This window comes from Rosa rugosa, chromosome 3 (assembly GCF_958449725.1).
Source record: "Rosa rugosa chromosome 3, drRosRugo1.1, whole genome shotgun sequence".
Classification (NCBI taxonomy): Eukaryota; Viridiplantae; Streptophyta; class Magnoliopsida; order Rosales; family Rosaceae; genus Rosa; species Rosa rugosa.
Window position 1 is genome coordinate 29,266,258 of NC_084822.1, and position 23,851 is coordinate 29,290,108.

The 23,851-nt window shown below is 36.8% G+C and overlaps 1 protein-coding gene across 1 annotated transcript; it reads left to right on the forward strand.

The window, feature by feature from the left end:
- Positions 1-1,344: 1,344 nt before the first annotated feature.
- LOC133740086 (protein PHLOEM UNLOADING MODULATOR) lies at positions 1,345-7,974 on the forward strand. The gene is made up of 4 exons (XM_062167946.1): positions 1,345-1,760; positions 5,893-6,287; positions 7,040-7,230; positions 7,365-7,974. Exons 1-4 carry the CDS (start codon positions 1,360-1,362, stop codon positions 7,758-7,760), a joined length of 1,383 nt encoding a protein of 460 aa, XP_062023930.1. The 5' UTR covers positions 1,345-1,359; the 3' UTR covers positions 7,761-7,974.
- Positions 7,975-23,851: the final 15,877 nt, after the last annotated feature.

The following is a 23,851-nucleotide window of genomic DNA, read 5'->3' on the forward strand; positions in this document are numbered from 1 at the left end:
CGCGTGCGTTGACCTCTCTTTTCTGATGCATTCCTAATGGGTACGGATCTGCCATGGCAACTTTCTATTGGCTGGCGAGGGCGGCTGAAGGGTGGCCTTCTGGTTCGATGTGGTGGATCTCAGAAGGATTGGTCGAGATGGATAACAGCGCTTGTCTGGATTGTGAGGTCATTGGCGGCCATTGGTTGGTTTCTTCTCTGGTGGGTGGCCTTGAAGCTGTCGCCGTCGGGGATCTATCTATTCTGGTCTTGGTCCCTCGAATTCTGGGTTTGGCCGCTTGGACTCTGGGCTATGATGCTGATGGTGGTGTTTCAGGGCAGCAGAAGGTGCATGAAGTGGTGGTCGGTCGGGGCACAGGCGACTGCCGCTTTTAACGGCGATAGGCTGCAGCCTAAGGGTGCCCAACTTTGGGTGTCCAGATCAGATCACTCTTTCACCTATGTGATCGACACACCATATCCAATATACGTGGTGCATATATTTTGTTACATATATGATTGAAGCTTGCAACAATCAGGTGAGCATTCAAAATATGCTACCTAGGACATATGCGCGTTGCACTCTTTTTCTCTTTCGACCAATGTTATTTTTGTCCCACTTGAGGTTTTGTTACCTGACAAGTTTTTTGACAAGGTAACATTAAGCGTGTCCAACACCATATCACAAATTGGTGGACATCCAAGGGGGAGTGTTGTAAATATTATAAATATGTGGTTGTCCACGTAAATTCTCATCTTTTATATCCTTAAGATGTAAACTCAACTCCTATATAAAGAGGTCCATGAGAACGAATAATACACACTTTTACCTCCTCCTATATTCTGTTTTTCTATTCTATCTCTCTCTTATTCTTTAGTTTATAACATAAAGGAGTAAATTGACATAAGCGTAAGGGCATCTCCCAACTGACTAGTTATTTTAACAAAAAAGTTAAAAATTTGACTAATTTAAAGATAATTTACCACTCCAACAGACTACTTATATCAGTTATATGAAAGTCAAATTTAACTTTTTGTTATTTTCTCTCTCGAGAAAGAAAATAACAAAAAGTTAAACAGTTTCACGTTTAATTTTATTTGTTTAATTTACAAACAGCAAAAATTATACAGTTTCACGTTTAATTTATACCGTTGGAATAAAAGTTAAATTAACTAATTATATTTAATTTTAAAAAAATTTAGTTGAAAAATATAACTTTCAGCAGCGTTGGAGATGCTCAACGGCGTAGTAATTAAGCTGTTGTATTGTCTGAAAATGGCCTACTTGCAAGGCATGAAAGAAAAAAAAGTAAAAAACAGGAAAAGTAACTTCGAACAAGAAAAAGTTGAAATTAAGGAGAAGAGTTGAAACCAAAGAAAAATGGCCTACTTAATGTTGAAATTTCCGGGTCCCAAGCTTCACCTCCTCCCAGTCTCCCTCAGACCAAATAAGACTACTGCTGCTTCCTCTTCCTCCTCCTTCACCATGTGGCGGCTGCCGGCAGCTAGGTCCGGCGGGCTGGGCATCGCCGCCATTTCCTACGTGGCAGTCGACTACCTCCGCCACCTGTCCCCCACGTGGCACCGTCGTCTTATGCCGGCCCTCTGGACCGCACTCGCTCTCGTCTCCGTCAGCCGCGTCCCGTTCTACAAGCACTGGAGCTCCGAGTTCCGGTCCGTCAAAGCCTTCGTTGCTTCCATGCTTTTTATGCTCCTCACTCTTCTCGTTGAAGCCGCCTGCGTTCGATTCGTCACCGCCGTCGTCGGCCTCGAATGGCACATGTATGTTCACTCTCCGATTTGATCTATCTGCATTTTAAGCTCGTTGAGCTTTGAATTTGCAGTTCTATATACTTTGCCTTGGGTTTTAATTTGCTTGATGCTTTGATTTTTTGCTTCGTTTTTGGAGTGGTTGGATTTGGAATTGGAATTGCGTTGCTCTTGTTCTAATTAATGTCCTAATTGACTTACCGGATCCATCGATGTCCTGTAAGAATTAGGATCGAGGACTTACTGGATTTGATCAATGTCGTGTAAGAATTAGTATCGACTTACCGGATTTGATCTATGTCCTGTAAGAATTAGTAGCAACATTTAAAGGATCTGATCTTACATTTTTTTCGGAAGATTGTTAGATCAGAGATGCAAGATTTAGAATTAGTGCTCTGATAATTATAAATGTCAGGCTGAAATGTTCATTAATTATGAAAACAAAAGTTCATTAATGATAAATTAGGTAAAAAAAATACACGATCTGGGTTTCTTAAAAGTTAAAACAGTAACTGCTTTGAAATTCCTTTATTTGGTTTACCTTTAACATTTTCTTTGTAGATCAAATAGAATTTAGATATAATTAGGATTTTAGCATCTAGCCCATATGATTTGCAAAGTCTACGCCGCAGTTCTTCTTAACTTAATTTTTGTTAGGAATGTGATCGGCTATTACTATGGATATGGCAATGCCACAGGTTGTTGTATGATTAAAATTTAGATAAATAACGTAGTCTAAGGGGTTTACATCATAGTTGGCCTTGTGGAAAATTTTCACAACAGTTCTTGATAGGAACCAAGAGCTATAGGTTAGGGTAAACTGGTAGAGTGTTTTAGAATGACCCTTTGATTTTCAGGTTGGGGTCCAGCTGCCCAACCCAAAGAAACTAGGTTGATATGTATTACATGGCGCACGACTTATTTCTTTGTGGGTCACAAGCGAATGAGCCTGTAGTGGCCGGGTCATGGATTGCGGATGGCATGCGGCCATTGTTCTGCCCATGCCAGTACTTTTTGTTTATAAAAATATAAACATGAAAGTATGAAAATGAAAATAAAAATAAGAATAATAATAACTAATTGCATTGAAGCTTTTCCTGCCTAGAGTTTTTCCCATGCGGTTTACCGAGGAATGCTAGCAACCTTCCCCTCCAACCTTTCCCTTTCTACCTTCCCCACTTATCTTGTGCTATGTGGATTCATTTATGATTACAATCTATGTATTTACTACCTTGAAAAATAACTAATTTCATTCCATGTTTTGCCCTTATTAAATGCTCTCTATTAATATGAAAAAAAAAAAAACTCTCGACTCTTTTGTTTTTCTAATTTTTTTTCAGTTCTTATATTACCTAAGTTTTTCAACGAAAATTTTTCTTTCATTTATTTGGTCATGTTCCATAATACTAAGTCTTTTTTTGACATCTTTTTTTAAATAAAACCCACAAAAAAACAAAAAACAAAAAAAAAAAAACAAAAAACAAAATGGTAAAACTCACTGACATGGCAGCTGCAAACTTTTTTTTTTTTTTCCTTCTCGTAGCACATGTTAGATTAGATGATTATATAATTTTTTTTTTTTTTAACATTCTCTTTGATATATGTATATAAGTAAAGCAAACGTTTGGCCATTTTTTTGGTTTCAATTCTATTTTTTTTTTTTGGGAAAAATTTGAAGTATGTATGTTCTTAAATATATGTGTACGTATTTCTTATGTAAATACGTACGTAAGCCCACAAAAATAATATAATTGCAAATAAAAAGGATTCACAAAAAGAAAAAAGAAAAAAAGTTGAGAAACTAAAATTAATTACTTAATTAAATGCATGTGAAATTAAATAAGGGTAAAGAAGGGAAGTGAAAACTTGTCTTTTAATTGTATTAATTATTTGAATTTTTTAGATAGTGGAATACACGTGGCATGCAATGAATGGGGAAGGTAGAAAGGGAAAGGTTGGAGGGGAAGGTTGCTAGCATTCCTCGCGGTTTACCAAGGATTAATGAGGCCACCATATGTACACCCGTAGTTTCTTGTATGTTCATGGAGTGTTCTACTAATAATAACTAGATACCAAACACACCCTATGGGTGTGGATAACTACGTAGGCAGTTATTTCACAAAATGTGGAGAAAACTGCTCCACCTTTTTTTGTTTTTATTTTTATTTTTTGTTAAATTTCTTTATATTTTCTTTTATTTTGTGAATTGGCTTTTTTATCCTTCTCGAATATTTCAGTTCAAAGGTTTTTTAATATTTGAGGGCTAATTTGGTAAAATATTTCTGTTTTGGTTGACAAGCTCTCTTTTCTTAATAATAGTATAGATATTATGCTCTGATAAAAAGAAAAAGAAAAAAAATTTCATTGAAGCTGAATGTATTGAAGTTCTTTTGCTTTGCGAGTAATGCTAGGTGAACTACCTTTTTGGGTCCCACCTGCATCCCACCTTATGTGGCAGCTGATGTGGCAAAAAGTTTAACCTATCACAGAATTTCATTAAATGACGTGCCTCTGCCACATTAGCTGCCACATAAGGTGGTGTGCATGTGGTACCCAAAAAACTGGTTCACATAACATTATTTTTTGCTGAATAGTAAACGATAAAATTAGAAAATGAGAAAGTTTTGCATCTTTAGTGATTGATCAACGCAGGACAGGGCCATAAAGTATTGATGTCCATGGTGCACTTCATGTAGATATATGTATATTACATATACAACAGTCCAAAGAAACCTTCGTTCTGGACCCCACTTCTCACACAATGAATATTAAATTGTGAAAGAGAGACAATAGGACAAAGTATGAGTTCATCTTCCAAGTAAATTACATAAACTACTACTAGTCCTCATTTTCCTCTTAATTGTTTTAGATGAGGGATATGTTGTTAAGTTCAGTTTCTTATAATAGTTCATTCTATTGATCGAGTTATTTGAGAGCCATGCTGCTCCTGGTCTCAGTATGCTTCCCCCTAGATGAAGATAGTATAAGAGATGATGGAAAAAACTTGAGAAAATTGAGATCCTTACAGAGATATAAGGGTTTTGAAGGCTATTAAGGATGTTGATTAACAAGTTGTGTTTGTGTCCTACGAGTATATGGGTAACCCAGAACAATAACAATTGAGTTATATCAATGTGCTGACATCACATGATATGATGAAATATAATTGTCTGATAAATCAAATGACATAAGATTTTCAGCACACAATTTAAACATCTTCATCAGCTGCCCACATAAGCTTTCATCATGTACTTGTTCACTTTTTACCTACAAGTATCACTATGTCTGTTTCAGTTATCCCAAGCCATCAGTAAATCCTTTCCATAAAAGTATAGTTTGATCACTATAGCATCCTGCTTCAAAACAAAAATAATTTTCTGTTGTCAACCAAATTTTTTATTTTATTTTTTATTTTATTGAAACTTCGCCAAGTAAGGGAAATTTATTAGAGGATGAAGAAAGAAGAAGAAAGTTTCTAAATATGCTGTTTTCTTTCTCTCTGACAACCCATCAGTCATTTAGTGGCTCTGTCCTTGACAACCATTGTGTGCATGTAAGAGGCTTAATGATGAATTGTGGATGTTTTTTTTGTCAAGGCGACTACTTTGTTTCTTTCTACCAATAATTCAATTCCAAATTCTGCCATTTTGGTCAGAGAAGATTAGCACGTACAAACATTTAAGACTATTGGCCGACGCTATTTTACGGTGCTGACCTATAAGGACATCATGCATCTTTGCTTCACCTCTGGTTGTGCTTTATTTGGGTGTAGAGTTATGTTCTTCGAGATTACCATCATGAAGGAAGTGATCTAAAAAAAAAAAAAAAGGAAGAAGAAAAAGAACCTAAAAACGATGGTGTTGTAAATTTCGTAGCCAAATTGACACATCGGTGACATCGTTCAGTTTGGTGTCCTTTCAATACCCTTTGGCATGCCTTCGGCATTGTATGATATTCTGAGACTGACGTGGAGTATATTAGATTAGATGATTTGGGTACAATCTGATTTCTTATAGTTCATACCTACCAGAATATCTCTATGGAGATAATACTTCTCTATATTCATGCTATATTAGACACAAATTTAGCTAATTATTTAACTGTAGGAAAATTGATTGACTGGTTAATGTTTTACACTTGACAGTGATACATCTCCTCTTCCTGACACTGGCCAGTGGTTTCTTTTGGCACAGAATGAGAAACTACCTCAATCAGTAGTCGAAATATTGAGAGCCCGTATTATTGGACTGCATCACTTCCTCATGTTGTTTATGATCCTGGCTTTCTCGGTACTGTTTGACTCTGTGAAAGCTCCTGGCCTTGGACTAGGTGCACGATATATGTTCACCATGGCCATTGGCCGTATTCTTCGTTCTATAACTTTTGTTACAACAATTGTACCATCAGCCAGGCCTTGGTGTGCTACTGTTCGGTTTGGAATTCCTTTATATCCTCATCGTTGGGCTCAGAAATATTATGTCCCTTATGCTTCGGATTCCGATGCTATTCGCCAGTTGATACGAAAGGATATGGCGTTTGGTAAGTACTCTGCATAATAGGTTCAAGGTTCCTCCTGTTTTCATCCCTAGATGTTATGTTCTTGATTGCAACTTTACAACCAAAAGAACACTTTAAACCTGACTCTGAACTGACTTTGCTATGAGCTTTGCACTGAATTTCTCCTATGTCTACCAGAAACTGATACTACCAATCTAAAAGTTATTTTCTCCTATGTCAGATAGACTAGATTCATAAGACCATTTTAGTTTTACTTCTTTGTGGGTTTCCCTGTTGTATGACATCCGATAACTTAGCTTCCATTTAAAATTACTCAAAGCTGTTTAATTACGGCCATTTTTGGGAACAGATATATGATGTTTCTACTCTTGGAGTTCAACTAGTCTTTTATGTATTATAACTCATCTTGTAAACATGTATAAATGCTGCTTAATGTTTTTCATGGTTTAGAACTTCCTGTGATGTGCTGGATATTTTTTAGTGTGATTATACTGGAGGGAGGTTCTGCATACCACACTCTTTTCAATCTCCAACTTTCTTTTTTTTTCTGTGTTTTTTTTTGTTTTTGTTTTTTTTTTTTTGTTTCTTTGTTTTGCAAATATATTACATGGATGAATCTTAAACGCGGGTACCACCGTATTTGAGAGCTAGGAAGTTGGTTCTAAAGTATTTTCCTATACATTTTTCTGAACTAATGCTGCTCCTTTACTGCAATTATCCTCTTAGAATAAGGTGGTAGGCTTTACAACTTTCTTCATTTTTTTTCCCACCAGCTGATACTGGAAAATTAATTGGCGACTACCGTCCGGACTGGGGTCCCATGAGCTTCCTGATTGATTTTTTGCGACCCACCGTAACCGATGGATCATGGTATAATTTGCTGAGGACCGCTGGAGGCGGCTGCAATGACCTCGTGTACAGTGGGCATGTTCTAGTTGCTGTATTGACAGCTATGGCTTGGACGGTATATAGTATATACACATTATATGTGTTTTAAATTTGCAGTGCCCCATCATATATCAAGGGACTTTTGTCACTTGAGTCTAAAGTGTAACCTACTTGTTCTGATGTTCCTATGCATCTGATCCAATATTGCAGGAAGCATATGGTGGTTTTAGCTCGGGCTTCATATGGTTACTTGTCTTGCATTCTGCACAGAGAGAAATACGGGAACGAAACCATTATACTGTAGACTGTGTTGTAGCTATATATGTGGGCATCCTCCTTTGGAAGGTGACAGGTTTTCTCTGGTCAGCCAATGACACATCCACAGGAAGGAGGATCAATGTACTGGAGAAAATTCAAAATCGACTTACCCAAGCCGCTAAGGATGACAATATGGATGAAGTGAGAGAACTCCTTAGAGAGGTTGAGTTGGTCAGTCAAGAGAACCAGAAAGCGCCGAGCAAGGCTATGTGGTTACTTGGTTGTGGTATTGTAATTTCTGCAATCACCATCGTTCTTCTAGCGTTAGTATTGACGAGTGATGGATAACTTTCCAGCATGATACCCTTCCACAGCTTAGGAAGTTGATCATTTTAGTTCCATGTATTGTATGTTGTAACATTATAGATGCAGTGTGTTTCACCGTAGCGCGCAGGTTGAGATTTTGTCAGATCGATGCAGAAATTTAACTTCAGTTTTTTTCTGGTGAGTTGATATAAAGCTAGTGAATGAATACAATTAGTGAGCACCGATTTTTTCTTTCTTTCTTTTCTTCTCTTTCTACTTTCTAGTGAGAGAAGCGACCATCCTTGAAATAGCTGATGTTCATACTCATCTTTGTTTATAGTCAGAGGTCAAAACTACATCATTTCTTCTTATCGAAGCCTTTTATTTGCTGGATACTTTTCTTTGATTATCAACTTTACTACGTGTGTTGCCAATATCCTCATTTTTTTGCCCAATACATGATCTGATTACCAGTTCATCATCTGATTAAAACGTATGAACCTCATGCTCACCTAGTCAATCTATACTTCTTTTTCTTTCTTGATGGAGAGACAATCAGGTGCAGCAATTGAGCCATAGGCATTGAATATAATCTTTTATAAATTTTTAGTTTTTCATCCATAGCTTTCCAATTTTTAGGACTGATAATGCGTCATTTTATATTTTTATCACATTGGTACTGTCCAAATCAAGAAGTCATTTTATTTACAGTCACAAATATTGATACGTCTTTCTTAGACCTTCTCAAATGAGAATGTTTGCACTTTCTAACGAGTAATTTTGTGAAATTTCAGCAGTATTAATAACCGTTTGGTAGCCAACAATGGTAAAACATTACAGGTAAATATTTAGCCCGAGATAGAATAAAAATGGTAAAATTCAGTAGTCAATGGTTAACTAAATTTTATCACTTCTGTTCTACCTCGACCTACGAATGAAAGGTCGAAATGAGACTAGTCTGGGTAACGAAGGATCTTCTTAAATGCTAATAAATGCCTCATCTTGTAGTAACTGCCGTTTGCAGAATATCTTTTGATTCGCAAATACCTCGCCACCAAGACGTAGGCAATGAGGTAGTAATTTCCCAAGTGTTTCCATTAGATTCTAGCAATGGAGGAGTTAGAATCCCATAGCTTTCTTATTTTGGACAACACTTCCCACGACACTCAATAAATTTTTCTACTTTTCCCACCAAATTTTAGCAAACATTTAGTGAGTCAAAAAAGAATTTCAAGGCGTAGGGCTGAGCCTCTCAGTTAGGCTGAGTTTCGAATCTCTTTCAAAAAAAAAAAAAAAAAAGATTTCCAAAGTAAAAGTAACTTATAGCACAAGATAAGGTAATAATTGCGCAATAACACGAATAACCATGTAGCTTACAAGTTACAGTGACTATTTAAAAAAAAAAAAAGTGAGTTTTTTCTATAAGAAAAATGTGGATTTGTATCTCCCATTTAAAGTGATTGAAATTTTTTTATTGGTTCTTTATAAGAGGGAGACTTAAGACAATTAAATGGTAAATTGCAAAGATTTAACAACAAACAAGGTTTGGAGCTCACTTTGTTTTGATCAACCTAGTGACAAACAAAGTTGCGGAAATAAGTTTCATCCTCAAGAAATGACATGGTTTTCGGAAACATCATCACTAACCCTGCTAAAGTTATGTTTGTTATATATTGCGTGCCAAGGGGTGGCTGAGGTGTGCTGCAGCCCACCTCATTTTTGAAAGAAATATATGCAAGGTATAGATTATAGAATAGTCTTAATATCCCCTAAAGACCTTTTCCCTCTCTCTCATCTCTAATTCATTTTCTCCTATTCTTCTCTTATGTGATTCTTTTCTTAATTTTTTCTTTCCGTGTGTATTTAGTCCTTTCAGGTTCATTTAAGATAGACTTCTCTATCTGACCAAAACAAAATAAATGAATTCTCCAATTAATTTTATAATTTTTTCAATTAAGAGTTTAGCATTGAATTCTAATATAGGATCTAATTTAGATTTTCATCAAGGAACTGTCATAAAACAGATTAGTGAATTTGTTTTTTCCTTCAAACACATAACTTAGTTTGATTCAGCCCACCTTCTTTTACAGTCCTGGTTCCGTCCCTGCTGCTGCTCTTGGTTGTAGTTACTGGAATCAAATCCTCCTAGAGAATGGAAGACAAGGAACATCCAAATCATCAGAAGGAAACCTTCCCTTCCCAACTATGTTAAAATAAATTTTGATGGATCAATTAACCACTTACATAAAGCCTCAGACTATTCTTTCTGAATCCATAAAGATGCATGGAAGAATATTTGACATCAAGTGCTAGTCTTAAATGATTTCAAGCTTATAAAATTGTATCCATGACTCTTGTGGACACCCCATGATTGATTAACGTAATTATCCAGGGCATTCTTGAACTTAAAAGATTCATTCTCTTCATCGTCAATGAATTCCATTAAGAACACATTATGGTTATTTCTTTGGAGATGCTCAAATTTCTTTGGACACCCCGACATGGATTATCCTCTGAGCCTAAAAAGCCTTTGAAGATATTGTCTGATCTCGCTAAAAAATATAAAATAAAGAAAAACTAATTACAAAAAGGTAAAAATGTCCAATACAGTCTATTGATATAAGTCTTTTCTTTGTAAGTAAGAGGTTGCGAGTCCGATTTATGAAAAATTAGTTATTAATGGCTGATGTGATAAAAAGAAAAAAAAAACATTTCTTATACTGATATAAGTCTTTTCTTTGTAAGTAAGAGGTTGCGAGTCCGACTTATGAAAAATTAATTATTAGTGGTTGATGTGATAAAAAGAAAAAAGAAAAAGAAAAAGAAAAAAGGCAAACATGAAGCGTAAAATGTGACTAATTAACGAGAGATTATTCAGAGCACCGCCGTGCACTTGCACCAACATAAATGAATGGTTAGATTGCATTAAATACACTTTTTGTTTATTAAAAATAAAGTTGATAATAAATATCAAGGGTTGAGATTATTTTATAAAGGTTGGGTCACTTACACCGTCGGTGCATAGAATAATTTCCACTAATTAACCTTAAAATACTTTGTAGCTCATCTATCAAAAATATGACTAATAACCTTCAAGATACCCAACGATTTTGAGCGTTGGGTTTCTCAACTTTGATTTTTCCCACCAAAGAAACCGTAAAACGATGACTTTGATCGGTCATGTGAAGTCCATATGTAAAACTAGATTACAAACAAGCTCACACAATTACATGTTCATTATTAACTTTAAACATACCATTGACATCATAAGTTGAGGCCATTGCTGCAGCTGCAAAAACAAGGATGAAGACGAGGTTGAAGTCTTCTGCTATTCACCAACTTATGCTTCTGAATGGGCAGAACACAATGCTTGTAAAACGGTGGTGATAACAGGGACCCTAACCTCTTATTTATACAAGTACTAGTCCTAAGAATCCTCCCATAAAGGTTTTCCTTAAGGATCAAGTATTGTATCTAAGAATCCTAATGCATCACAGTTTAGGACTTTCTTGTAGTCCAAATAATGGATTCCTAATCCAATGATAAATACACTATCACATTAGATATCTAGGTTGATTCTTTTCCAAATCCATGTTGTATACGATTTAATGTATTTGATGGTTTCCTAGTTACTCTAGGATAACTTGTGATGAGTCCACTTTTGATCTTACAATCTCCCACTTGGACTATCACTGGTTATCAAGGACAACCAAAACTGAATAACACCAACTCGTTTACAACCAACTGAAGTGTGCACCAGAATAAGGAAAAGTCTCAAAATCCATTCAACATGGTCAAAACACAGTAGCTTATGCAGAGCAAAGAAAAGCATACATTTTAACAAAAATGCAGCACTTCCAGACCACTAACACAAGCTCCTGCATTCCACATATGCTATTTCAAACAAAATGATGCAATATATGAACATCGTGTATTACCAGAAGATCATATACCTAAATGGTCCAACTGAATGTTTCAAAATGAAACTCAAGCATAACTGAAAACACTGATGGTCTTAATGCTTGTACTTTAAACTGAAGGAACATGTTCACTGAAGTTACAAGACCATCTGACATTTAGGTAAATCAAGAACATAAAATAAAAGTTGCAGAGAATTTTAATAAAATTGCAGTAACACAACTTGAATGAAATACCTCGAGAAAATTTTATTGATAATTAAAATTCAATAATACATAAAGTTGTGATAATAACTGAATTAAAAAATCACAACTATCAAAAATTACAAGAACTCAGAAAATTACAAAACTCATAAAAATTTGCTCTTACTAAATAGGCTCCCACTGAACTCAAGAACCTAAACTAGGTAAAACACCAATGTTCTCAATATGTTTCTTGAAGGCTGCAACTGACAATGCCTTAGTGAATGGATCTGCAAGCTGAAAGTCTGTGCTTATACTCAATACTGAAATTTCACCATGCTTGACTCTCTCCCTCACACTGTAATACTTGAGGTCAATATGCTTTGAGTTATTTGACCTTTTACTGTTTTTACTGAAGAACACAGCTGCCTCATTGTCACAATAAATTACAAGAGCATCAGAAACTATATGACTTAAAATTCTAGTCTGCATCAAGAAATTTCTAATCCATAGCCCTTCACACATTCCTTCACATACTGCAATAAATTCTGCCTGCATTGTAGATGTTGTCACTAAGGTTTGTTTCATAGTTTTCCAAGCAACTGCCCCTCCTGCTAGCATAAAAACATATCCACAAGTCGATTTCTTGGAATCAGGATAATTTCCTGCAAAGTCTGAGTCTGTATATCCTACAAGCTTCAATTTTTCAACTTGTCTATACACAAGCATGTGGTTTTTGGTCCTCTGCAAGTACCTAAGTACTTTCTTTCCAGCTACCCAGTGTTCATGACCTGGATTAGACTGAAATCTGGAAAGAATACCAACTGCAAAAGACAAATCAGGTCTAGTGCAGACCTGAGCATACATTAGACTGCCAACAAGCCTTGCATAAGGCTTGGACTCCATATCCACCTTTTCTATTTCATTATTTGGACTTTGTTTCTTGGTGAGCTTATCTCCCTTAGACATTGGAACCTCCCCTGATGCACAAGTCTCCATGCCATATCTTTTCAGAATTTTAGCAATATAGTTTTGCTGGGATAATCCTAGCAAACCTTGTGCCCTATCTCTTATAATTTCTATTCCTAGTACATATGATGCCTCACCTAAATCCTTCATATCAAAATTCTTTGAGAGAAAGGCTTTGGTTTCTTTAAGTAGCTTTAAATTGCTACTGGCCAACAAAATGTCATCAACATAAAGTACTAGAAATATAAATTGGTTTCCAGATGTTTTGAGATAAACACACTCATCCACTAAATTCTCAATGAATCCAAAAGAAGAAATCACAGAGTCAAACTTTTTATACCACTGTCTAGAGGCCTGTTTTAAACCATAAATGGATTTCCTTAACTTGCAGACTAAGTCTTCTGTTCCTGGTTCTATAAACCCTTCAGGCTGCTTCATGTAAATAACCTCATCGAGTTCTCCATTCAAGAAGGCTGTCTTGACGTCCATCTGGTGTAGCTCCATGTCAAACTGAGCTACAAGTGCCATAATGATCCTAAAAGAGTCTTTGGTTGAAACTGGGGAAAAGGTTTCAGTAAAATCAATACCCTCCTTCTGTGTGAAACCCTTGGCGACTAACCTAGCTTTATGTCTCTCAATATTTCCATTTGCATCTCTCTTGGTTTTAAATACCCACTTGCAGCCTATAGCCTTTTGTTTGGGGTCAGGTTTTACTAAATCCCAAACTGCATTGTGGTTCATGGACTCAATCTCAGCTTCCATAGCTTGTTTCCACTCACTTGACTGACTGCTTTCAATAGCTTGATTGAAAGTGACTGGATCATTGTCATCTGCAAGATCAATTTCAACTTCATGTTCTTGCAAATAAACAATATAGTCAGAATCTTCCCCCCCATAAGTTGGTTTCCTTGCTCTATTAGACCTTCTTAATTGGGGATTTTGATTTTGTTGTGGTTCTGCAGGCTGATCTTGAGGTTCTACAGGCTGTGGTTGATCAGGTAAGGGTGCAGGGTTAGCTTGATCATCTGCAAAATGCATTTCTTGATCAACAGGTTGATCTTGTGCATTTTGAGTTTCTGGAATACTAATGGCTGCTTGTGTATCATGAACTATAGGCAATATATTTTCAGTATGCTCATTATCCACAATTTCTTCAAATTCTGAAGATAAATCTTCAAAACTCGTATTGTGAATTTTCTCATCCAAGAATTTTACTTGATGTGTTTCAAAAATTCTTGGTGAGTGTTGAGCTGCATAAAGCTTGTAACCCTTAGATTTTTCAGGGTAGCCTATAAAATAGCAGCTTACAGTTTTAGGATCAAGCTTGTTAATGTTTGGATTGTAAATCCTAGCTTCTGCAGGGCATCCCCACACATGACAATGGTGGAGGCTAGGCTTTCTGCCACACCACAACTCAAAAGCAGTTTTCTCTATAGCTTTACTAGGTGTTCTATTGCAAACATAGTTTGCAGTCCTTAAGGCCTCACCCCATAAAAACCTAGGTAGGCCTGTGGTGCACATCATGCTCCTGATCATATTCAAAAGTGTCCTATTCTTTCTCTCAGCCACACCATTTTGCTGAGGATTATATGGTGTGGTATATTGAGCCTTAATGCCTTGTTCTTGCAGAAACAAGGCAAAAGGACCTTTTTGTTGTCCACTCTCTGTGTATTTTCCATAAAATTCACCACCTCTATCTGATCTAACAGTTTTGATTTTCTTCTCTAGTTGTTTTTCTACTTCAGCCTTAAATATTTGAAAGGCTTTAAGTGCTTGAGATTTTTCTGAAAGTAGATAAACAAAATAATATCTAGAAAAGTCATCGATGAAGGTTATGAAATACACATTTCCACAGATTGTTTGAGTTCTAAATGGACCACAAATGTCAGTATGTATGAGCTCTAAAAGTGCTTGGCTTCTATATGCAGTCTTTTTCCTTAAGTTAGTTATCTTTCCCTTAAAACATTCAACACAATCTTGTAAATCAGAAAAGTCAAGTTCATTTAAGATATTGTTTTTAACCAAAATTTTCAATCTCTCTTTTGATATGTGGCCAAGTCTTCTATGCCACAAATATGCAGACTTTTCATTGCATTTAGTTCTTTTGACACCAGTTAAGGTGTTACTCGATGTGTTATTATTTTCAACAAGAGAAATTTCTTGTTGACTGTGTGAACAATTTAACTGTAGGTAATCATTCAATATAACACCAGAACCAATTTGAACTGAATCTTTAGAAATAATAATTCCATTATTGTCAATAAGAAGTCTACATCCAGATTTAACCAAAAGAGAAACTGAAATTAAATTCCTTCTCATGGAAGGTACATAATAAACATTATCCAAAACTAACAACTTTCCTAAACCAAGATCTAATTTTAAGGTTCCAATAGCTTTGACTGCCACTCTCATGCCATTGCCTACACACAGGTTCACTTCATCACTTCTTGGGACTCTCTTCCTTATGAATCCCTGCAGAGAATTAGTAATATGTAAGGGGCTTCCTGAATCAATCCACCAAGTTTTTGGTTCAACATTAACTAAATTAATTTCTAAGGAAAACAGTGAGTTAGTAAAATTACCCTTTTTGATCAACCAATTCTTAAAGTCTCTGCAGTCTTTCTTCATGTGCCCTATTTTCTTACAGAAATAGCACTTGAACCTAAATGGTTTGTTGGCTTTAGCTGCTCCTGAGGTAGATCCTTTGAAGATGGTTTTGGTAGGCTTGAGCTTAGACTGGTTCTGGTATTTCTTCTTAGGCTTCTCAACAAGGTTCACTGAGGTACTCGGCTCTCTTTCCTTCCTAATTCTGTCCTCCTCATCTACACAAATGGCAATCAGCTCCTTGAGGCTCCATTTTTCCTTCTGAGCATTGTAGCTGGTTCTTAGTTGGCTAAAACTATTAGGTAAGGAATGCAGTGCAGTGTGCACTACATAATCATCTGTGACCCCCATGTTGAGGTCCCTTAACTGAGCATTAATCTCAATAAGCTTCATGATGTGCTCTCTCACTTTTCCAGTTCCAGTGTATTTAAGGTCATTAAACTCCTTTGCCAGCCTAGCTGCCTCAGCCTTGTCACTCTCCCTATACATGTCATGAATAGCATACAGAAAGTCCATGGCTAGATCAGGTTCCTCTATACTTCCTCTAACTGTGTCTGACATGGTAGTTCTAATAACATTCTTTGCCATCTTGTTAGCTTTATGCCACTCCTTATAATGTTTCTTCTCTTCATCAGTGCTCTCACTGGTAAGTATCTCAGGTTCATCCTCGGTTAAGCAAAGGTCCATGTTTTGGTTCATGGCTAGGTAAAAATCTACTTGGTTTCTCCACTTTTTGTAGTTATAGCCAGTTAGGAGCTGAATGGTGTTCAAGGTCACAGTAGGGATTCCTAAAGAGCAAAAACAAAAATAAAGTTTTGTGAGTTTTCCATCTGTAAAGTTCTTAAAAATTTATGTTTTATGTTTTCTGTAACTTCAAGCAATATCAAAACCAAAACAATGCAACCAGAAAACAAAAAACACAAGCAATACCATATTTCAACCAATAGCCCTTTTATCTAAAATTAATATCATGCTACACTTTTAAGTAGAAGACATAATATTCTGAAGGTTCCAAATCAATAAGCCATATCTGTTGAAAGCAAGTTATCCAAAGAAAACAAATCACATCTTTAGACAGAAATTTGTATTCTAAGTATCCATATTTGAAAACAACAGTTATGCATATTGCTATTTGCATTCTAAAATCATACTGTACTACTTCTTTGGAAGCAAAATTATATGTATAATTTTAAAAACACAAGATACAATTTTTCAGGTTTGTTAACTCAAGGCTTTCTGCAAGAATTAATGAAGAATGCTTTGTGCAATACGTTCACTCAAACCTACAGAAAACACAAACCAAAATGAGCTTGTAAACTTGTTTTCTATCCGGATCAATGATCTTTATAAGAACCTAAGCTCATTGTACCTGTAAAATTTTAACAATGCCAAAAAAAAAAATTTGGGAGATTTTTGCATACATTGTTATACCAAAAATACAGATACAAAACTCAAGAATTTATCTGAAACATGCATATCAATCACAAACACAAACAACACAGATATGCAAGCACAATGTCGATTTCATAAGAACACAAAAAACATCCAAGAAATTTAAATTTCATCCGGTCACCATTTACTCTAGCCTATGCGCACGCCGGGAATGCTTCTAGGGTTCTTGTGCTCATCAATTAACAAAACAAAATTGAATCGAAACTGAATTTTTCTGTAAAAACCTGATCTTTGCAATTTTCCCAATTTTGCTGCAAAAACTTTCGCGGAAGCATGAATTCAGTAACAGAAGGCAGCAAAGAATCCTTATTGGCATCTCAATCGAGCAACACAGGGGTCTTGAATCCCTACAAGATGAGTTCATCTTGTGCGTCTCTGTTTCTGAATACCCAGAACCAATCCTCGCTTCATGTGACCGTTGTGATAACGGTCACTTTCTTTAGTTTCTGAAGGAGGTTTTGGGTCGGGTCTGGGCTCGGATCAGCATGTGTTGTCGCGTGGGCCAAAAAGGGTTTTTCTGAAGGTGGCCAAAACGTGGCCTGTTTATTGCAAAGCAAAATTTTTTTTTTTTTTTTTTTTGAAAACCTAAAACGATTTTTACGTCGAAAATAAATTTGAAGAACAATTTGTGAGCCTAAGCTCTGATACCAATTGTAAAACTAGATTACAAACAAGCTCACACAATTACATGTTCATTATTAACTTTAAACATACCATTGACATCATAAGTTGAGGCCATTGCTGCAGCTGCAAAAACAAGGATGAAGACGAGGTTGAAGTCTTCTGCTATTCACCAACTTATGCTTCTGAATGGGCAGAACACAATGCTTGTAAAACGGTGGTGATAACAGGGACCCTAACCTCTTATTTATACAAGTACTAGTCCTAAGAATCCTCCCATAAAGGTTTTCCTTAAGGATCAAGTATTGTATCTAAGAATCCTAATGCATCACAGTTTAGGACTTTCTTGTAGTCCAAATAATGGATTCCTAATCCAATGATAAATACACTATCACATTAGATATCTAGGTTGATTCTTTTCCAAATCCATGTTGTATACGATTTAATGTATTTGATGGTTTCCTAGTTACTCTAGGATAACTTGTGATGAGTCCACTTTTGATCTTACACCATAGTCTCGAGAAGTGAAGGCCTCTTCATCACCAGATACATGCATCGCTGACATTTGAATTTCGCATCATCACTTCTCTCTTTCTAGCTGAAACTGAAACCTCAGAATAAAACAAAGGCATCTGCCCATTCTCCCCGGGTCTAGCTAGGTATGCACTCTTTGTCTCTCAGTACGTACCATCATTGATGATCGCACAATGAGTTTCTGTACGTGTAGTTCTCATTTTAATCTGTTCTATTAATTGTTAGGTTTTTCTCTCTCGTTCTGCATGTAGCAGAGACAAACCATGGAGAACTGCTCAACAACTAATGCTTTCTCTCACATAGAAAAGATTAGAACCCAAAAGTTGTACATAGGTTTTTTTTTTATTTTTATTTTTTATTTTTTGGTTCTGATCGACTTTGGTCTGAAATTTGTAGAATGCAGAAGACAATTGAGTACAAAGAAGGGGTAGAACCAACCCTGGAATTTGTGCTTACCAAGAAAGACATAACAAGGACTGGAGCACCAGCTACTCTGTTGGTTTTTAATAACGAGATTGGATTATCCCAAAAGAACATTGATTCTATCTGCAGCACGTGGGCAGTTCTACCAAGAAGGGGAAGAGGCAACAAGGCTTTATTGGAGAAAAAGGTAGATTTAAGGGTGTTTCATAAATAAAAAAGTTTGAACTTGGCATATATGGAACTTGCTCCTTGGTAGTAGAAGTTGAACCTGTGCTCTTTGTGATTCACCTGATTTGTTTTTTTCATGAATTCTATTGCTTCTTGGACCACATAAAATATACCTTAAAAAATCTTTCTGTAGGAATTTTGTGCAGAGCTTCTGTATTTGTGCTCCTTTTATGATCAATATCGGTCTATGACGGCCACTCTATGTATCTTAACCTACATCAGTACGGGTTATTACGTCTTTCTTTACTTTTCTACTACATTTTGAGTTTTATATTCAAATTTAATCACTAGAACATACCATATAGTTATTTACTAATTATTATTTGAAAGAGGACAAGGTTATGAAAATGCTAAGTGACTCCTTGGCTCCTCTCTATCAGTGAATTACTATGGTTTTGAGTTTTAAAGGTTCTACTAATTACTGCTTTCTTTGAAACATACCAGTGTTGAATGCATAGTAGTACGTAGTTCTCCATGCATTCATCTCATCTCTTTTTCTTCCTTGAGTTGGACACGTTCTGTATAAGAGTTTATATATTATTTGAAAGTACTAGATGGAACTAATTATGAGCAATATTTTATCTCAATGAATTTAACTAAAGAAAATTCGATAACACGACACGAAGATTTGCTAACGCAGTGTAAACCTCTCCACTGAGGAAACTTCACTGCGTGGCTTTTAACGTAGCCAACACGAGAAAAACAATCCAATAATAAACACAAGAGTTTACAGAACACAAGTAGTGTTGTTCATAACAAACACTTTCTCTTAGCAACAAATGCTAACTTGTTTTACAACCGTTCTAACTCTTAATTCAACATTCTAGACAATCAATCTTCGATCTTCCTTTCACTCAATTGAATCACCGATCTTGAGAGTGAATGAGGAAAATTATGCAATCTCACACATGAAACAAGTAAGGAGGGTTTTTAGAAAAACGATTTGAACAAAACACCTAGTTCAATAGAAAATAATTTCTACACTCAAAAACCCACCCCAAACTGTAGTTTTGAAACCTTTTTATAAGGGAGAATAACTCCCCCTCAATCAAATCTTTTCTTAATAATTAATCAAGATAAACAAGGAAAGGTTTAAAAAAGTTTTTGAATATGCAATCGACAATTACCTAAACAAGATCTCAAATTGATATGCATGTTAAAAACCACTTTAATGCATAAGAGATTTATTGATTCAATACAACGATATGCATATCAATTTAGAATTAAACCAACTAATATGGAATAAATGCACATTAAACTCAAGATCAGTGATTCAATTTGGCTTGATCTTTTCTTCAAGACCCGATCTTGTGCACTTTCTCTTTGTTTTTCTTGAGGCTCCGGTTTCCTTGTTGAAATGGGAAATCATGTGTTGAATGGCAATGGGCCAATATACTTACATTATTAATTATCAAGTTTGACACATAATACCAATATTGCTTGCAGGCATTGGATTTAAAAGTGTGTTTCTTGTGAGTTCACAGCCCCTCATATTCAGCAATGGATATCGTGTCAGACTTAATGAAGAACCAGATCAAAATTGTGGTATTGGGTATGTAGTGCCTGAATGGGTTAGTGAGAAGCCTTATCTTTCAAGCATATGCGATGTATATGGGGTTGACAAGGTATTGCCAACAACTATGTTTATCCTCCCCTTAAAGCCAGATAAGGTGGAAGCTGTTGCAACTGTCTAAGTTGCACCCAGAGCTTCTCCTCTTTTTATCCAAGATAAAGTGTCTTTATGTACGTGGTTGTGACCCTGAAGGAGCTCAATCAGTGTCTATAGTTTCTATATGTAGCCAGACTGATGATGAGGATCTTAGAGGCAAAACAGCCAAGTCTCATGTTGTTCAACTTTCAGTTAAAGAAAGCATGTGTGATAAGCAGGAGTTGTGCAAGTACTACTTGTGGAGAGAAGCACTTCCAGTTAAACCTAGGAATAGAGTTGGTATAAGGTCGGATGTGGAGAAATGGGTGGTTACCCTAGCTTTCCCATTTGGAGAAAGACTGAGACGGGGAACATCATGTATTGGTGTCTTTGCTTTCTTGCCAACAGCAATGGTCACAAACTTCCCATGCCATTTGTGATTCAAGCTGACTTCATTCTTGCCTCTTCACGAGAATGTATACTATTAGACAACGTATGGAACTTGGGAATTCTTGAATGTGTTCCAACCGCATTTGTCAATGCTTTCGAGTCTTGTATAAGACAACTCTCTTTGTTTCCTTCAGTGGGTCAGGTGTTTGAATTTTTACCTTCTCAAGCTTCAGTAATTCCCTTGTTTAACAACTTAAGGCAGTGCATCAAAACTAGGTTGCAAGGTCTAAAGATAGTGCCTCATGAAAGGTTTTCTGATAACAGCTCTACATTTTTCTTTTCACAGCCTCAGCATGCAGTTCGGATCTTGCCAAGATTTAGAGATATATTGGTTCAAATGGAAAGCAAAATGGCTCTTTTAATCGGTTTATATTCATTGAAGAATGTCTTGCATTCATCTCTGGACCTTGAAAAATACGGTGCAGCTCTGGACTTTCTAGGGGTGCCATTTTCTGATGACCAATGGTACACAAAGTGTAGAGGACTTGTGTTGCATGTATCAGATGATGTTTATGTCGATGTTCTTGGCTTCATTGCTGATAATGAGACAATATTTTCTTCAGAGTATTTTAAGAGCGTACCTCTTTTTAAATACATCGATTAGCAAGGGAATTTGAAATTTTGTTCAGTTACCAAAACCACCACAGAGGCGCCCAAGATAAGATATGCTATGGAGCTTGAGACTCACACATGGCTGAGTAAATGCAGTTTGTTGTTTGGATGTCCTGATACTATGTATTTCTTGCCCAATAGCACACAAAAAGCTCTATTAAATAGAAGTTCCTCTATAAAACAAAGAAAAATCACAGGAGAAGTTCATCCATCTGCAGTTGGCTTTCATACCAGGCAAGAGTGAAAGCTTGTACGACATATGATTATGCTCTTTTGCTTTGCAGTCATGTCTTGAATAAGGAACCAAATTTTGCTGTTGAAGTGGTCAGTTTCCTTTATCATGCCCACAGGAAATGCTTCCTTGTTGATAATAATTAACATATATAATCTTTGCCGGAACATCCCAGTAATCGATGGGGCAGGCCATGTCAGAACTCGAAGAACTATAGCCCTTGTTCCTACATCAGGGAGCAAATGGATGAAGTTGTTTGGACCTCGAAATCCATTTGTGGGACAAAATTATGTTGATATTGGGGACGTTTATGCTAAAAGCAGCCTGTTTCTCTAGGAGACTCAGTGCGCGAGAAAGAGCTTCTTTGTTTTGTGTTGTTGTCACGCCCTGAAATTTGAATAATAAATTCAAATCCGAAACATGAATAATAACAAATACAAATAACATACTGAATTTTATTCTCAGAACACAACCACACATCACACCACTCAGAATCCAAATCTCGAAACCTCGAGTTAATTATTACAACTCACTCTTAAAAAAAATAAAATTGTAAAGCTCAAGATGAGCATGACATAACTCACAATAGAAGGAAAAGAAAGTAATTGCTGCAACTCTTAACCAGCTCGACCTCCGTCCTGATTATCCTAACCTGCAGGATTATCCGCTACACCATTTGAATAGTGTACCGGGATTGCAACAATACAAACCCGGTAAGCTTTTGACAGCCCGTATGAGTAAGCAAGGAAATTGCACAGTTTAAATTAAAGATAACAACTCAAGCATTTCTTAGCTTAAGTAATTTAAGTGCACAACGTCACTTCAAGCATCAATCAACTCACATCTCAACATAACTACTCAAAATAACTAAACTTTCCCTACTCAATATATACTCATGGGCATATGATTAATTATATTAATCCCCCATGCAGTATGTCATACCCAAGGGCATATGATAACTTGTTTATCCCCCAAGCGGTATGAAGGCAGACAGACTAGAGCTCTAACTGAATTGTAACCTGTCACCTTGGCCAATGTTCAGTCTTACGATAATACTTGCCACAATCATCGACACAACGATGCGAATACTCGTAACCTGTCACCTTGGCCAAGGTTCAGTCTTACGGTATTACTTGCCACAATCATCGACACAACGATAAGAACACTCAACTCCAACATATAATTCGTCTACTGTACATACCTCCAATAATATGGAGTATTTGCTATCTCACCAAGCATAAGTAACTCCTACTTTGGGACATCCACAAGACATGGCAAGGCCCAACCGAGACATGCATCGTGTAGCCCTATGTTCAGGCTACGCGGCGGTATCCGGAAGTCGCAAATCTGCCACCGGGAAGCCACCTTCCCGCCCTTGCCAAGATGCCTCCACAACATGGCTTTCTACATGCTTCTTGGACTAGCTAGAATTGTATGGTTGCTTGTCCCACATCGAAGAACAAGTAGAGGAAGAGCATTCATTCATCTATAAAAGGAATGCCTCCTCCCACAACTCAACACATTCATGACATCCCATTACATGCTTTGTAATTCCTCTTGGGCCGCAAGGCTCAACACACTAGTATAAGCTTTCAAGTGGACGTAGTCTCCCGCTCATGCGGAGGCGAACCACTATACATCTTGTGTCACTCTCTCTCTCTCTCTAAAGCTAACTAGAGATCCCACGGATCACTAACGTTAACATTGGCGCCGTCTGTGGGAAGCCAACGCAATGGCTTCGTCACCTACCGTGAGCTAAGTCTGCTTAGCGGAACTCAAAGAAGTTCTTCCCTCCTTCTTTGAGCCATTTCAAATTCATTGGTCATCCTTTCTTCTCTTTCATCATTCTTGAGTTTTCATTGGTTCCAGTGAGTTTCATGTTTGAATTTGTGTTTCTTGGCGGCAACTTTTGCCAAGGCATGATCAAACATCACTCCAGCGGTACAACTAGAGCAGAAATGTGCAGAAATTTGCACTTTGAGGGCCGGTCAACACTGGTCACCGCCGGTCAACACGTAGTCAACGCCCAAGGAGTGGTCAAAATTTGCAGAAACTGCTCAAAACATCAAATCGGGGCTTGCCATCGGGGCCGGTCAACGCCCATCGGGGTTGGTCAACACCCATTGGGGCCGGTCAACGTCGTTCAACTCTGGTCAACTACCGGTCAACGCTGATCAATGGCTGGTCAACGCTGATGAGGTGAGGTCAACGCCACACTACCAAAAAAAAAAAAAAAAAAAAGAGAAGCATTTTGGGGTGC